This window comes from Magallana gigas, chromosome 5 (assembly GCF_963853765.1).
Source record: "Magallana gigas chromosome 5, xbMagGiga1.1, whole genome shotgun sequence".
NCBI lineage: Eukaryota > Metazoa > Mollusca > Bivalvia > Ostreida > Ostreidae > Magallana > Magallana gigas.
The window spans coordinates 33,844,595-33,859,351 of record NC_088857.1 but is presented as its reverse complement, the minus strand read 5'-3'; the positions used below and the strand labels follow the sequence as shown (position 1 = coordinate 33,859,351).

Genomic DNA, 14,757 nt, shown 5'->3' with positions numbered 1-14,757 from the left:
CAAGGCAAGATAGGCGAAGAAAACATTTCTCCAGTGGTCACTCATGAAGTTAAATCCAGTGTTTATCCACGCCATTGCTATTTCGGTGGCATCGAACCCATAACCGATCCACATACGGAAAATGAATATCCTTGCTGCATTACTCTCCCCAAGTTTGTATACTCCAAGACAATAAAGAGTGTCCATGTTTTTGAAAATATCGACCTAATTAAATTCCTAAGTCATTCTTGATAGCTCCAATTGTTAATTAACAGACTTTTAAAGGCAGAGCGCTTCTCGCAGCTCGAGGCGGTTTGGTTTCTGCGAGTTGTCCCGACATGTTTTGTGTACAAGATTCCCAGTATTCAATCTAAGTTTATGTTTACATGGGGGTTTAAATGCTAACTTAAACTTTGCTGATCTGGAAGTTTTAAGATATTTATTATCAAATTACTGTTCTCTTGAAGTCTCGACTTATATTTGCTTTTTCTTTATATATAAAAAAAAACATCATCAAAGTTAACTTTTCTTTCGAACTATTGGAGCGTCTATTGGCAGTCACCTAGCTAACTTACATAATTCATTTTCACTTAATTTGGAAAATGAAGTTTGTTATGTTTAAGGAGCACTTAAATTTTCAGACCCAGTGAGTTAAATACCCGAATGAACAAGAGAAGTATAGATTTATCGAATATTAATGGGTACGGTACTGGAGAGGGGAGAAGTGGGAATACATCTAGTTTGTAGCAAAAAATCACATACCAATTGCATTCTCGCTCACTATTTAATATTCTTAACAGCTAGTTGCGTTCATAACTTCATTAACGCATTTGCTCCGGCTCAAAATGACGTATTTCGGTACACACTATGACGCAACTGCGTGCATCATGGAACGCACTGAAATAAAAATTGCGGCTCGAGACGCGAATTTCACCCCCCCCCCCCCCAAAAAAAAAGGCTTGAAACTACTTAAAAAAACAAACCAAACAAAATACATGAACCTTCAATGCGTCTTCATTAATAAAACGATTAAATAAAACTGTAGTAAAATTATAAGTATATCTTAATTAAACATTTTTTTAAATTCTCTTTATATGATATCTCATTCAGCTAAACTTGTAACGCCTAGGACACTGCCCTCGAGCTCTAGGACCAGCCTCATCACCGAAGCATGCGCAGTTAGAATAGAAGAGAACGTTTTAGATTGCCACTACTAAATAGGCTGATCCTTGATCACCCTGTGAATTTTCGTATTCCTTCGTTTATTTTTGACGAGGGCGTCGCTTCAAAAATTGAATACAGTTAGTAAATTAACAAAAGTTACAAGTACTAATAAATCATCTATTCAAGTTGGAATAAGTTCAATCTTTTTTAAATTCTTTTGTTTTTAAGTTGCTGTAATTTATATGATGTAAGGAGTAAGGTAAGGCTATTCTACAGCCAGCTTAAATTGCAATTTTATATGACTACAAACGAGCCTTGCTGATATATGTAGGCTATTGTGGAATCATTAGTATCTGTACAAAGTGGCCCGATTTTTGTGGGAACCCTAAACTACAATCCTCACTCATGAAAAATAAATCGCATTTTTTAAATTTATTCAAAATATAATATATTGTTTGAAAAATCCACAATCCGCGAAAATTGGTCCCCACGAATTTTAGCGATTCTGTAGTATATTCTTAGTATCCTTCACTACGTGAAAAAATCGACCTCAGTGTATTTTTAATATGTAAGGTTGTTCTCAATCAACAGTCGAGGTCAGTCAATGTAAACATTTAATGTAAATTCAATGGAAACATTTAAATGTAAACTCAATGTAAACATTTAAATGTGAACTCAAATATAAACAATTAAATACAAATGCACTGATTTTGTAGAAGTTACCTTTTTGATATTATAAATGACGAAAGAAAATCCTAAATCAGACGCATTTAATAAATGAACTCTCTCTCTCTCTCTCTCTCTCTCTCTCTCTCTCTCTCTCTCTCTCTCTCTCTCTCTCTCTCTCTCAAATAATAAAAAAACATTGGTATTTATTTTGAATGAATAATTTATCAGAAATTGTTGCCTTGATTAAATGAAGCACCAGCAAATCAGAGTCTGGAACACCAGAAGACATTAATCCTGTCCACTGAAAGCTTTCCAAGGTAAATTACATTAATACGACCAAAACAAGGAGTATAATCTGTATTAGTTAGATGATGGAGTCTAACCAAACTCAGTCGGACTGATCAGCTAAAATTATAGTGAATTGTCGTACGTGATTGCAGATCTTTTCATTATTTTCTTCTTTAAGTACGATTTTACGAAATAAAAAAGAACACCAACTCTATGATCAGTGATTATTATGTTTAAAAATAATGAAAAACAGAACACGGTTAATAATTATTTCATAGCTTTGTTATTTGTAACACATAACACATAATACATACTTGTAAATCTTTTTAATTTGAGTGATGTTTGGTTTTTTCAGTTCAAGTTGTCCATAAGCTGTCTAGGATTCCCTGTTAGCAAGTAGTGTACAAGGCGTAAAATTAAGGACTGTTGATAGGTAGATCTAACAGTAACTTGTGCAAACAAACAGAGAAATCAATATCACTATATTCTGTTACATTTAGTTAATAGAATGTAACCCAATTTCTTTCTAGCTCACCGGAGCTGAAGGTTTTTACATTTTACCGTATATCCGTTTTTTCTCGCCTGTCACAAAATTTGCGAAAATGGGTAAAATGTGTAGCATTTTAAATTTGCGTCAGTCATATTTTGCAATTTAAAATGTTTCTTATAGAATGATACAGAATATGATTTCTGCGTATTCAATAAATTTGCGATTTAAAAGACATCGCAAAAAAGCGAAAATTAGATCACCGCGAAAATTATATCGGATATACGGTATTTTCTTCTTTAGAGCCAGTGAGCCAATTTAAACACTCATTCTTAAAATTGTCTTAGGTTTTGTACAACTTAAGAACCGTGCCCTCTTAAAACAGTAAAAGAAGTGGATGATTGGGATAGTGCTTCTGTTGTCTTCTCAAGAACCAAAATAACCAGTAACATAAATATAGACTTTTACATAAATCAAGCTTTCCTGAATATCAAAGATTGAAGTTTATCATATTACCCGAGGGTTATATACGAAGGCGGCCCATGCAGTAGTCTAAATGTTTAACCAGAAAAATACATGGGAATGTTTTGAAGCATAAGACATCTTATTATTTTTACCGTCCTTTTCTCAAGCCATGTCCAAATTCCTTCATTTTCCTCTATATGGAAGAGAATTGTACACATTGGTTGCTGTTTGTAACGATGTGTGAAAGCTTTGACCAAACATAATTTTGTTTTCGAGGAAAACAAAGAAGATGGGTGGATAAGGCGTGTAAAATGCCGAAACACGGACGAATGAATAAGATACCGAAAAATTAAAATATCAATAAATCTTAAATGTTTTTTAATTATTCAAATCAATACATATTTAACATATCATCGATCTGTAACCCTTAAATCTGTTCAACACTTAAAAATTTATGTAAACGTGTATATCTAATTTGTTTCAAGGTTTATTCACTTGATAATTTTTTAGGGGGGGGGGGGGTCAGCAAGAGAACACAGGGGTTTGCACTAAAAATCTTCTGATTATGGAGGCAGTGATTCATGATATATATGTGCTTATTCCATTGGTATACTATAATCGGCAAAAATGCACGAGTATAGTAATGTACTCACGTTCCACACTGAAATTTTGATGTTTTTAAACGAGACATTGGCAGTTTCAGGTATACAGTGTCTAACCAAACATCATTGCATGCAACGGCCAATGTACATGTATATCAACGGCAGAGAAGTAAAGTTCAAAGTCAATAAAAATATATCGACAAGTTACTCCAAAACCTTAATTTCCAATAATTTTAAATCAATAAGCAAGCAATAAACAAGAAACAGTTTTTTTCTCAAGAAACAAATTGTCACGATTATGTTCAGGTTATTTCAAATCGGTGATAAAATCTTGATAGCACTTTCCTTCAATCAATTATATATTTCTTTAAAGTTTCATTTGTTTACGTTATGTTCTTTGCTAAACATTCAATAATTAAACGTTTGACTAACATTGATTTATATTACAACACATTTACAGTCAGAGGAATACAGTGGGAAATTGGACGGTCTCCGAATTACAGACTGACTCACGATTACAATTAACTTTAATCAGAAAATCTATCGAAGTAACAAGTAATGGCATTAAATAAACCGGATGAAAGATTCAGAGTTATCTGGTAATGAAAATAAAATCAACGACTTATTGATGACTAGGACATGAAAGGCATATGTATAAATTTCACAAAGTTTTATAAAAAGATTAATAGTTTGTGAGAATTATAACCTCTGCATGTGTAATTTGCGAACAAAAGAAATAAAATCCACTGTGATGGTGCATTAAGTTGTTTTTTTTTAAAACTTTTATTCAAAATAATCGGGCAAGTGGTGTGACCCATGGGACTTGGAAATCACTTCCATCAATCATAACAATTAAAAAAAAAGAAAAAGAAAATAGAATGAATGTCTTCACGGTAGACTGCTCCCTGTGACCGTCGCGATTTCACCCCGAAGATCCAGTCATCACGTCGACGATGCCATACAAGGTTGGTCTCTATACACTGGGTAAGTTTCTTAAATATGGGTCAAATAGTTTTTAATGTATTATGAATATTAATGATCACTATTTCACGTAAACGAGTGTGAGAAAAGGAGAGGAGTTTAAAACCGTGAAATTACTTTCATATCTCAGAGGTTTTTTTTTATTAAAACGGGAAAAACGTATTATATGATTCATGCATAACTATATATTGTACGGAAAATGTAAGTAATCCGCAGATTAAGTATGGCTAATCAAATACAGAATACCTTGAAGTTTCACTCCCAAATAAGGATACACTGTTTATCGTATTGGATTACACCAGGTACATGTATGTCACAATTATAATAGACTCATCTGCCGGTCATGTAGATTACTAACCAGTAAGTATTGTTCCCAGTCCATACTAAGTGTCTTGTCAAAAGCTGTGTGGTCAATTTCGTTCATTCCGTTACTCTTTGAAAACTATCGAGGTAATTAATAGTACTTTTACATTGTAAGTATACATGTAAATGACAGCGAGAAAGGGGAGGCCCTTTACAAGAAAACTTCTACACAGAAACATTGAGTGAATATGCATGTAATGAATGAGGGTTGTCATTTCCCCATCAAACTGTTGCCCACCAGCGGAAAGATGAATAATTGTATATTAAGGAAAATGAAAATTGTTTTGAAAAGAAGCCTAATAATAATCGTCGGTTTATACCAAGGGATTTTACATGTTGATATTTACAAAAGAGCACCGATCCTTGCTTGACGAAGCACATTCTCGATCCCTCTGGCAGCAGTTTATTCATTTAAAATAAAAGCACCCCTACAAACAAACCTAAATGAGCAATTTGGATACATTTAAAAGGGATTGGTCGTAAAGGAAAGAAAAATAAAGCACCTTCCAATGATAATCATCAATCTGAATAAGTTTCCATGTTCTATGAAGAAAAACGTCTCAAAGAAGATACTTAGTACTTAAAATAAATTATTTGGAAAAAAAGGGAAGTTTATTTGCGAGTATACATGCATTTATTTACATATTCCAGTGTCTTTTCCAGTGATATAACACTACGTATCGATTTTTTACTATACAGTCCAATAACTTCAAATGACGAATAATTGGGGCACCAGCGGGGTTTGATTATTTATATTTTAACCTTTAATCGTACAATACTTAAATTTTTTTATAAATATAAGTAATAAGAAATCATTCTTTGAATATTATGAGGTGATAATTTTGGTCATGGCGTGGTCAAATCTATCATTAAGCCCTTCGGGCGTTATTGGATTTGATCACATCCTGACCAAAATTATCACCTCATAATACTCAAAGAATGATTCCTTATTCCTGAAATACAAAAACTTTGACTTGTTTCTTCAGTACTGTTTGTATCCTGGTGGAATCATGCATTACCCCAGAGCTCCCCACTCCCTACCCCACCCACCTACTCCCGGGCCCTGGAGACCGCCCTCCGGGCCGAGCTGTTTGATGGCAGCAACTACTCCACCCTCCAGCGTCCGGACAAAAAGGTGGACGTACGATTGTCACTGACTTTGCTAACAGTAAACGAATTGGTAAGCGTAGGTTGAGAAGACATTGATGAATTAGCAAACGTGTATTGCATGATTTGAGTTGTCATTTTTAGCTCATTGAAACGAAGTAAACATCTAACTGTGTAAATGATGTTTGTTTCTAAAATTGTTTGTTCTTAAAAAAGTATAAATATGTTTGTCAAAATATATTGTAGAGAGCACTGATATATGTGAAAAGTTTTATTATTCAAAATACCGGTATTTATCATTCACATAATTTGTTAAAAATGAACAACAATGATATAAACATTTTGATATTTTAGTATAAGCAAGCTGATCAACTATAGGCAATATAGGATAATTTGAATTCTGCTCACATCCTTTCCAACATCCTTTTGTGTGCGTATATCCATCTCTCTCTATATCCTCTTCATTGTTTACTTTAAATTGTACATTACACTATTTCTGTGAACTTTTGACCACATTTATATTACTTCATAACCCTCTTAGGAGGGAAATAAAGAATGAATAATGAAGAAGCGATTTAGCTCCACTATAAGAATGATTCATACAGATCGGCTATGAATTTCAGATAAAATTGATGAAGACATAGAGTTATCGTAAAGATTAAAAGATACTTTTTTAAAAATAGTTTTTAGCATTTAAATCGCTGTCTTCATGAAGTAAATTCAGTTTTACTACATGTGAGTTCTATTTTTGGCTTATTATTCTAATATTGAATTTTAAAATGAATCTTTTACATGTACTTTCTCATAATTTTTTTTCTCAGGGTGCCAATTTCAACAGTTACCCTCCCAAACAGGCACTATTTATATATTTCTCAAAACATTTTTGTTTTATAATCATTTTCCTCGAATAGTTGTATCTCTTATAGAAAGAGCAGTATTTTTTTACTTATATTATTGAATTATTAAAAATGATTAAATATATAAAATTAATACTATCATGTAAGTGTATATGCTATCTCTTGTTGAATTATGAATTCCACCAAAATACCGAAGCATACGGAAGCGTATTAGTGCCACATATACACTTCACATTTTTTTTATTTTCTACACTTTAAAGTGTAAATTTTACACTTTAATCTGTAAATTTTACACTTTAATCTGTAAAATTCACACTTAAAAGTCTAAAATTTACACTTTAATCTGTAAATTTTATACTTTAATGTGTAAAATTCACACTATAATCTGTAAATTTGATACTTTAATCTGTAAAATTCATACTTTAAAGTGTAAAATTCACACTTTAATCTGTAAATTTCACACTTTAATCTGTAAATTTTACACTTTAATCTGTAAATTTTACACTTTAATCTGTAAATTTTACACATTAATCTGTAAAATTCACACTTTAATCTGTAAATTTTACACTTTAAAGTTTAAAATTCACACTTTAATGTGTAAAATTCACACTTTAATCTGTAAATTTTACACTTTAATCTGTAACTTTTACACTTTAAAGTGTAAAATATACACTTTAATCTGTGAATTTTATACTTAAAAGTGTTAAATTTACACACTATCCTGTAAAATTGGCTCATATACGACATACATTGGAGAGTATTTATCATTTCCGATGGATTTGATCGAAGCATTATGGACTGAAATATTTTAATTAGTAAATATTTCAAACTTTGTCATAAATACAGTGACATCATTACACAGTGATATTTAAAAAAAAACGTGGATTTTTCAAATATATATAAGTGGTTTTATGCCTCGGCTTTTTTCCCACACTTTTTTTTGATGACATTACAATAAAAATAACAAATAGTGTTGAATTACTGATCATTCAAAGAATATATATTATGTATCATTCTGTCTAAACCTTGATTTAGCATAAGTACGTTCAGAACTTTGAGTTGTGTACGTACAACAAAAACTTGATTAAATAAAATTGTACTGTATACAAATGAATAAAATTGATGCTTTAAACTAGTAAAAGTCTTGTATACATTTAGCAGGCTTGAAGACTGTGTATTTGCATAGAAGTGAACAAAAAGTCAAAACCCCAAAACATTGTTACAGATAATTCTACATTAAATTGTATGTTGCGGCCACCATATAATTATTTGGTGGCCGGCTGGCCGTCAGATAAATTAGTGGTGATCGCTAGTTTTCAGTCCATTAAATTATCACTTTTTTCAGTTTTTTAATCTGATTGAAAGAGACGAGGGAAACATCTTGCATTATAAAAAAGCCCTTAGCGTTGAACATTGTTTTGGCCATGTGACACTGATACATTTTGTCTAAGAGAATTTAATCATAACTGTTTCAATTTTTGAAAAATTGAATACTGTTAATGAGAACTCATTTTTCGATTGCAATGTTTATTATTAAAGCAAGATCAAAGAAATGTCGGACATTTAATTAAAACAGCCATGAGGTGTTGACATAGTATTTTACAGATTAATGTGTGATTTTTACAGATATATGTGTTTACAGATATATGTGTGTTATATTTACAGATTAAAGTGTGAATTTTACACTTTAAAGTGCGAATTTTACACTTTAAAGTGTAAATTTTACAGATTAAAGTGTGAATTTTACACTTTAAAGTGTGAATTTTACACTTTAAAATGTGAATTTTACAGATTAAAGTGTAAAATTTACAGATTAAAGTGTAAAATTTACAGATTAAAGTGTAAAATTTACACTTTAAAGTGTAGAAAATTAAAAAATGTAAAGTGTATATGTGGTATTAATACGCTTCCGTACGAAGCAACCCTTTTACAAAATATAATACATGTACATGTTTATCCAGCTGCTTTTACAATAGCTGTTTTGGTATTTGTGTGCAATGGTATGTAGATCACTTTAAGGTAAACTCAGCCCTACAGTGGTGGTTTCAACCGGAAATATCCATTGCGCATAAAACATATTGAAATTTTGTGATTATCTAATACTTGTAACTGACATACTCTTAATCAAGACAAATCTTTTACAGAATATCAAGGACCAAGTCCTCTCCATATCTGGATACCTATCGGTTGTAAGTAATTTGCCTTTATAGCCTCATTTTGTGCACATTAGAATCCATGATACGACAAGCTTTTTAGGCCCATATCAAATGGTATACACGTGTTATGTAGCAAGCTCTCTTTAAGTTCATCATTTGGATTTTTTGTTTAATTGATAGATTTCACTCAATCCAGTCTTTTTTTCCGGGTCTTTGTGATTGAAGGAGTAAGGGGGAATTGGATTTCCTTTTTTGAAAAATTGTTTTGCTCATCCAGATGCATAAAGTAGCCCGATATAAAAATCCTATTGAGGAAATATGTCCGTATTAAAATGCAGATTTAACAAAAATCGATCGTCATCGTCTCTAAACTCGAGCTCGAATATTGTGTTGAAATACACATTGACACGATTAAATTCCCTTTATAAAAATACAATAGGCGATATAATGTCTTGCATACTATGATACTTGCGAAATTGGTGAAATTACTAATTTTTTGTGGGGAGGGGAGTTGAATGTTTTTTCCCATCTTTAACTATACTCTGTCCCGAGTTTTTGCTTCCACCACTTTTTGCTTGATATTTCAATAATAGTAAATATCTTTGTACACAAACTACGTTCATCCACTAATATAAAAATTGTCCAGATTATCTGTTTTGAAACGCCCCCTCTACCGCTTCAGGTTTCAATACACATCCCGAAATTGAAAGTCTACGGAGATTTTGCATTGCAACAGCCATTAATAAGCCCGGATGATAACGTTGAAAAATTGCGCGATGTATTCCGAGTGTATTCCGAATGGAGAAAAGCTGTAAACATTCCCCATTATAAATCTCCGTAAGGAATCTGATTTCGTTCCTGTGAATTTTTCTGAGTGGAAAGGGATAATTGTTCAATGAAGATATCTTAGATATATTCCCTTTTAACGATTTCAACTGTATTTCTTTCACAGGTACTGTAAATTCCTAATTAAACGCGAGGAATTAATATCTGCGTAAAATCGCGAGACGTCCGTCTCGCGAATTTAAAAATCTCGCTTTTAATTTTGGGACACATGTAAACAACATGAAAGTAAAACAAAATTTCGGCATTCGCGATTTTATGTTCTCGCGATTTGATGATAAATCGTTGAATCGCGGAATTAAGTACTCGCGTAAAATAAGGAATCTACAGTATGTGTAATTTTATCAAAAATCATCAAAAAGTGATGGAAGCAATAACTTGGGACAGACTATAGTATATACTTTATAGAATTGATGGGATTACCGACTACTCAGTAATTCGGAGAAACACGTTTTCCCCACTGTTTGCGGGTATTTGTATAGTTATTAATATCTTTACTCTCCACGTTTTATAGAATTGGAGGGATGACCGCCTATCTTGGAAGGACACCACGTCCACATCTCAAGATTACAGCAGCATCAACTTTCTCTTCAGTACAGAGGAGCACGTGTGGACACCAGCCATAATAGTGGAGAACTCGTAAGTATACACATGTATGTATACAGAACACCCGAGCAACCTAAATGTATTAGCATTAAACAAAGTTTTACAGATGAATGGTTTAATATGTGCGGACAGGGTTATTGCAGTTCATAACGATATGACCGGTGTAAGCTGTTTACTATGTTTTCTTTCCATTTCTTTTACTTTTTAGTTTTTTTTATGGTATAAATTTTGTTTATGGGGTAATGGCTGCAAATGTTATTTGGATTCGGTTTGTAAAAATTTCTGAGTAAGTTATTTGATACGAGGATCAATATAGCTATATGTCATTACAACAGATTGCACGGTATACATGTAGTTTGAGAGTGACTGCACTGAGCTCAAAAGTCGATAAATAGGAGGAACACAGAGCTGTTAGAACTGCCAGGTTCTGTGCTAATTAGAAGCGAATTTAAAAAAATGGTCATTAGGACGAAGGTTGAGGTCCTCATATCGAAAAAAGGACATTGCAATTATTTCTTAACGATGTCTATATACTAGTATTCATACTATTATGACAAGTAATATTGAAACAAAAATTACAACTTTTTTCATCAGTTTAAAAAAGAACATTTTTCTTATCTCCAAACCAAAATCAAGTTTATTCAGTTTAAATTTTTTGCGATGTATTCATCATCTTATTCATGTATAAATAAAACATTGGGGACAAGACCCACGTATATCAACGTAATGCGAACATGTATATCAACAGAGATCAAACTTTTTATTCGGAGCGAAGGGGACCAAATTTTGATGATGTGTGAAGATGATTTCCATAAAATCCCATCCCTTTATTTTGACAGAGTTGAGGACATATCCGTGATTAGCGACTCTAAGATTCCAATGAGGATTACTTGGGACGGGATAATCCACTGGAACCCCACGGGTATTTACAAAGTTGTCTGTGAGTCCGACATCACGTACTACCCACTGGACACCCAGACGTGCTCTATCAAAATCAGTACCTGGGGGTACACACAGGGCGAGATCCAACTGCAGCTCGATAACCAGAAAACATTCGACACCAGCTTCTACAACGAAAATGGCGAGTGGGATTTGTACTCAGCGACCGGGGTTAAGTCCAGCGACAGATCACGTGGTGGGGAGTCGTACTCTAGTCTAACATTTACCCTGACTTTGAGAAGGAAGCCAGAGTTTCATATAATAAACACGATATTTCCTATGATATTGATGGCGTTTCTCATACCCATGGTTTACAAGCTACCGCCAGAATCCGGAGAGAAGATGGGGTACTGTTTAACGGTGCTGCTGGCTTACGCTGTGTACCTTTCCCTTATTTCTGACAACATCCCAAGTACCTCAAAGAACATTTGTTATTTATGTGAGTACTAATAAAACGAACTAGTAATTCATCCGAAATAATTGGATAATAAAAACCGGACAACATCTTTAAGTATATAAAACCCTATTTCAAATATTTCGTTACATTGCCTATATTTTGTTGTACATGTAATTGATGTTAATGGAAACTGTTATTTTTCTTTCCAGCCGTCTATCTTTGTTTAACCCTGGCATATAGTACCATATCAGTGACCATTGTTAGTTGTATTCTAAATGCTTATGCCCAAGGAGAGAAGAGAGTAACCGGATGCATTAACTCGATCTGTTGTTGTTTCAAGAGTAAACGCGTCGCAGACAAAAACCACGTGACATACAATGGCGACCACGGGAGAATGCGCATGGAAGAATTTCCGCCGGATTACGACTCTGAGACGAACGTCATTTCTTACCGCGAATACTCGAAAATACTGGATAAAATCTTTTTTGTTGTGTACATTGTGATTATTACCATCACCACTGCTGTCTTTCTGATACTTTTGCTTACCCATTTTTATTCAATCGAGGAAAAGTCTTCTTAGTCATCTGTGTAAACCTACAATTACATGTATATGGATCGATGGCATCCTCATCATAAAACTCAGTTCATTTGTAGAAAAAAAAATCATGGAAGATATATCTTTATTTCCATGAAGTTACTTCTTCCCAGCAGACTGTGTACATCATAATTTGATCATGTATTAACCGGGATGATCTTTCAATTAAAGAAAGAAGAAAATAGTAATCTCTTTATAATTATAATTACATTGATCTTCAGAAATTCTTCGTACATTTGAAATTATTAACTGTTTATTTTTTTTTTTATCATACAAACCCCAATTTATACCCTAACAGTACAGGCTACGTAAGTTGTCACTTATTCTATCACGTGACATACTGTAATGATCACCCCATTAAAGAATGATCCCTAAGATAATACACTATCTTTTAAGACATCTGCTTAAATACTAGTGGCAGTTTAAGCAACGCATAAATTATGATAACAATTCAAAATATATTACTTTGTAATTGTTATTTCCCCGACAAAGTGCTCAATTCATTCATAAAATATTCAAACAAGACTATTCAAACTTTTGTGTTTTTACTTCATCAATGACATAAAAGTCAAATCTTATAATAAGATTTGAACTTTTGTATCTCATACATAAGTCACTTGTATAAAAGTATTACTTCAATTAAGCTAAGTACTTTCGCACAGATGCTCTCCCCTTTTTCATCAAAATTTTGAAATTTAATATACGACTTACAAATATGTATTAAAGGATATTATGCAAACACGAAAATACTTCTAGAATTTCTATTCAATATAAACATTTGGAGGAAAAGTGATTTTGAAAAAAAAAGTTTTAAGGGCGAAAATCCCTTACATACGGAATTGGATTGAACTGTACTAGTATACAATTTGCTTTAATTGTTTCTTCTATCAACTATGTACATGTAAGCGAAATCATGCTACAATACAACCCTATTTATACATTGCCTTTTTGTGCTAACATTTGCCTGTTGGACTTTTGAATACTACTATGTGCATTTACTATTATATCTATTGCTAAGAACTCGTTGACATGATCAATACATGTATGTGACCAACAGTTCAAACAGAAGAACTTATTATATGGTCAAAAATTACTAGTAATACGTTCTTCCAACATTAGCAAAAAAAAAAAAAAAAAGAAGATAAAAATAGTATTCCAATATAATCATGCATATACGTTGTATTGTGATTGCTTTCTGATTTTTTCCCGATGTGTTATGTTCTAATTTGTTTCCACGATAGGCGGCTAATCGACATTTAGTTTGAGTATATTTTGTACATGCATAAAAATGCAAACACGTGTTCGATTGACACACGTGTTACTGTACATATTATTGAGAAGCTCAATGCACTTAAAAAGTACATAGTAAAGATGAATTTTTAAGTATTTGTGTGTATCTTTAATCTTATATTAAAAGGGATCCGAATATATTTGGAATAAGGGACATATTTAACGATAAACATAGCGGATACCAATAGGGTTTAAATGGAGAACAGAAATAAAGCAGCCGTCTTATTCAATTGTTATACAATCAGACTGATACATTTAGATGGATACTACATGTACTTTACACAAATATGTTCGTTGTTTTTATGTTTTGTAATATATTGGTTATTTGAGCTCTTCTTTGAAATGTTTCCAATGAATACGAGAGAAGGAGTAAAACCAAATGATTACTCATTATGTCTCATATGCCCCCATTGTTCATCAAAGTATCGAGGAACTGACGGGAGATGATTTTATCGATGTTTTAGCTTACATTATTTCGAATTTATCAATTATGTTCAAGAACTAAGTTTTGTCAGCGGCGATGATTTGTGCTTTGGTCCAAACACTGTTTCACTTTCGGTTTGTCAGAGTAACTGCATAGGAGAGTTGATTAAAATCAACTCTCAAAAATCGTTAATGAAAAAAATCTAATTTTCCTATGTCATTGAAATAAGACCAAGAGCAGAATAGAGGCTTTAGGCTAGGGGTCCTTGGATCGAGAAGGTCACTTATTATCGGTCCACTGGTAAAGATTTGACATTAGAAACCAATTAACAAACATTTTCCAAGTCCTACAAACGTTCGTAGGACCTTGATGTCAATTTTTCAGACATGTCAATTGGCAAACGCAAATGGGGAGAGATTTCTTACATACTCTAACATTGATTAAAATACCGTTACAGAAATTATCTCTACAAATTACATAATCAATAAAAACAATCTAAACAAAGAATAATGAGACAAGAACGATTTGTTTTACTAAATCAAAAA

The 14,757-nt window shown here is 32.7% G+C and overlaps 1 protein-coding gene across 1 annotated transcript; it reads left to right on the top strand.

Moving 5' to 3' along the window:
* Nucleotides 1-4,509: 4,509 nt before the first annotated feature.
* Nucleotides 4,510-13,020, top strand: LOC105338928 (neuronal acetylcholine receptor subunit alpha-2). Its single transcript, XM_011444239.4, has 6 exons — nucleotides 4,510-4,638; nucleotides 5,985-6,178; nucleotides 9,107-9,151; nucleotides 10,476-10,600; nucleotides 11,407-11,945; nucleotides 12,113-13,020. The coding sequence occupies exons 1-6, from the start codon at nucleotides 4,608-4,610 to the stop codon at nucleotides 12,481-12,483; spliced, it is 1,305 nt and encodes a 434-aa protein (XP_011442541.3). The 5' UTR covers nucleotides 4,510-4,607; the 3' UTR covers nucleotides 12,484-13,020.
* Nucleotides 13,021-14,757: the final 1,737 nt, after the last annotated feature.

What these genes read in the sequence shown, in the direction of transcription:
- LOC105338928 (XM_011444239.4), top strand. Translation starts at nt 4,608, where the DNA reads ATGCCATACAAGGTTGGTCTCTATACACTGG. An exon ending in TGCTAACAGTAAACGAATTG is followed by an intron (nt 6,179 to 9,106) that starts GTAAGCGTAGGT and finishes AATCTTTTACAG; the next exon opens with AATATCAAGGACCAAGTCCT. An exon ending in TATCTGGATACCTATCGGTT is followed by an intron (nt 9,152 to 10,475) that starts GTAAGTAATTTG and finishes CACGTTTTATAG; the next exon opens with AATTGGAGGGATGACCGCCT.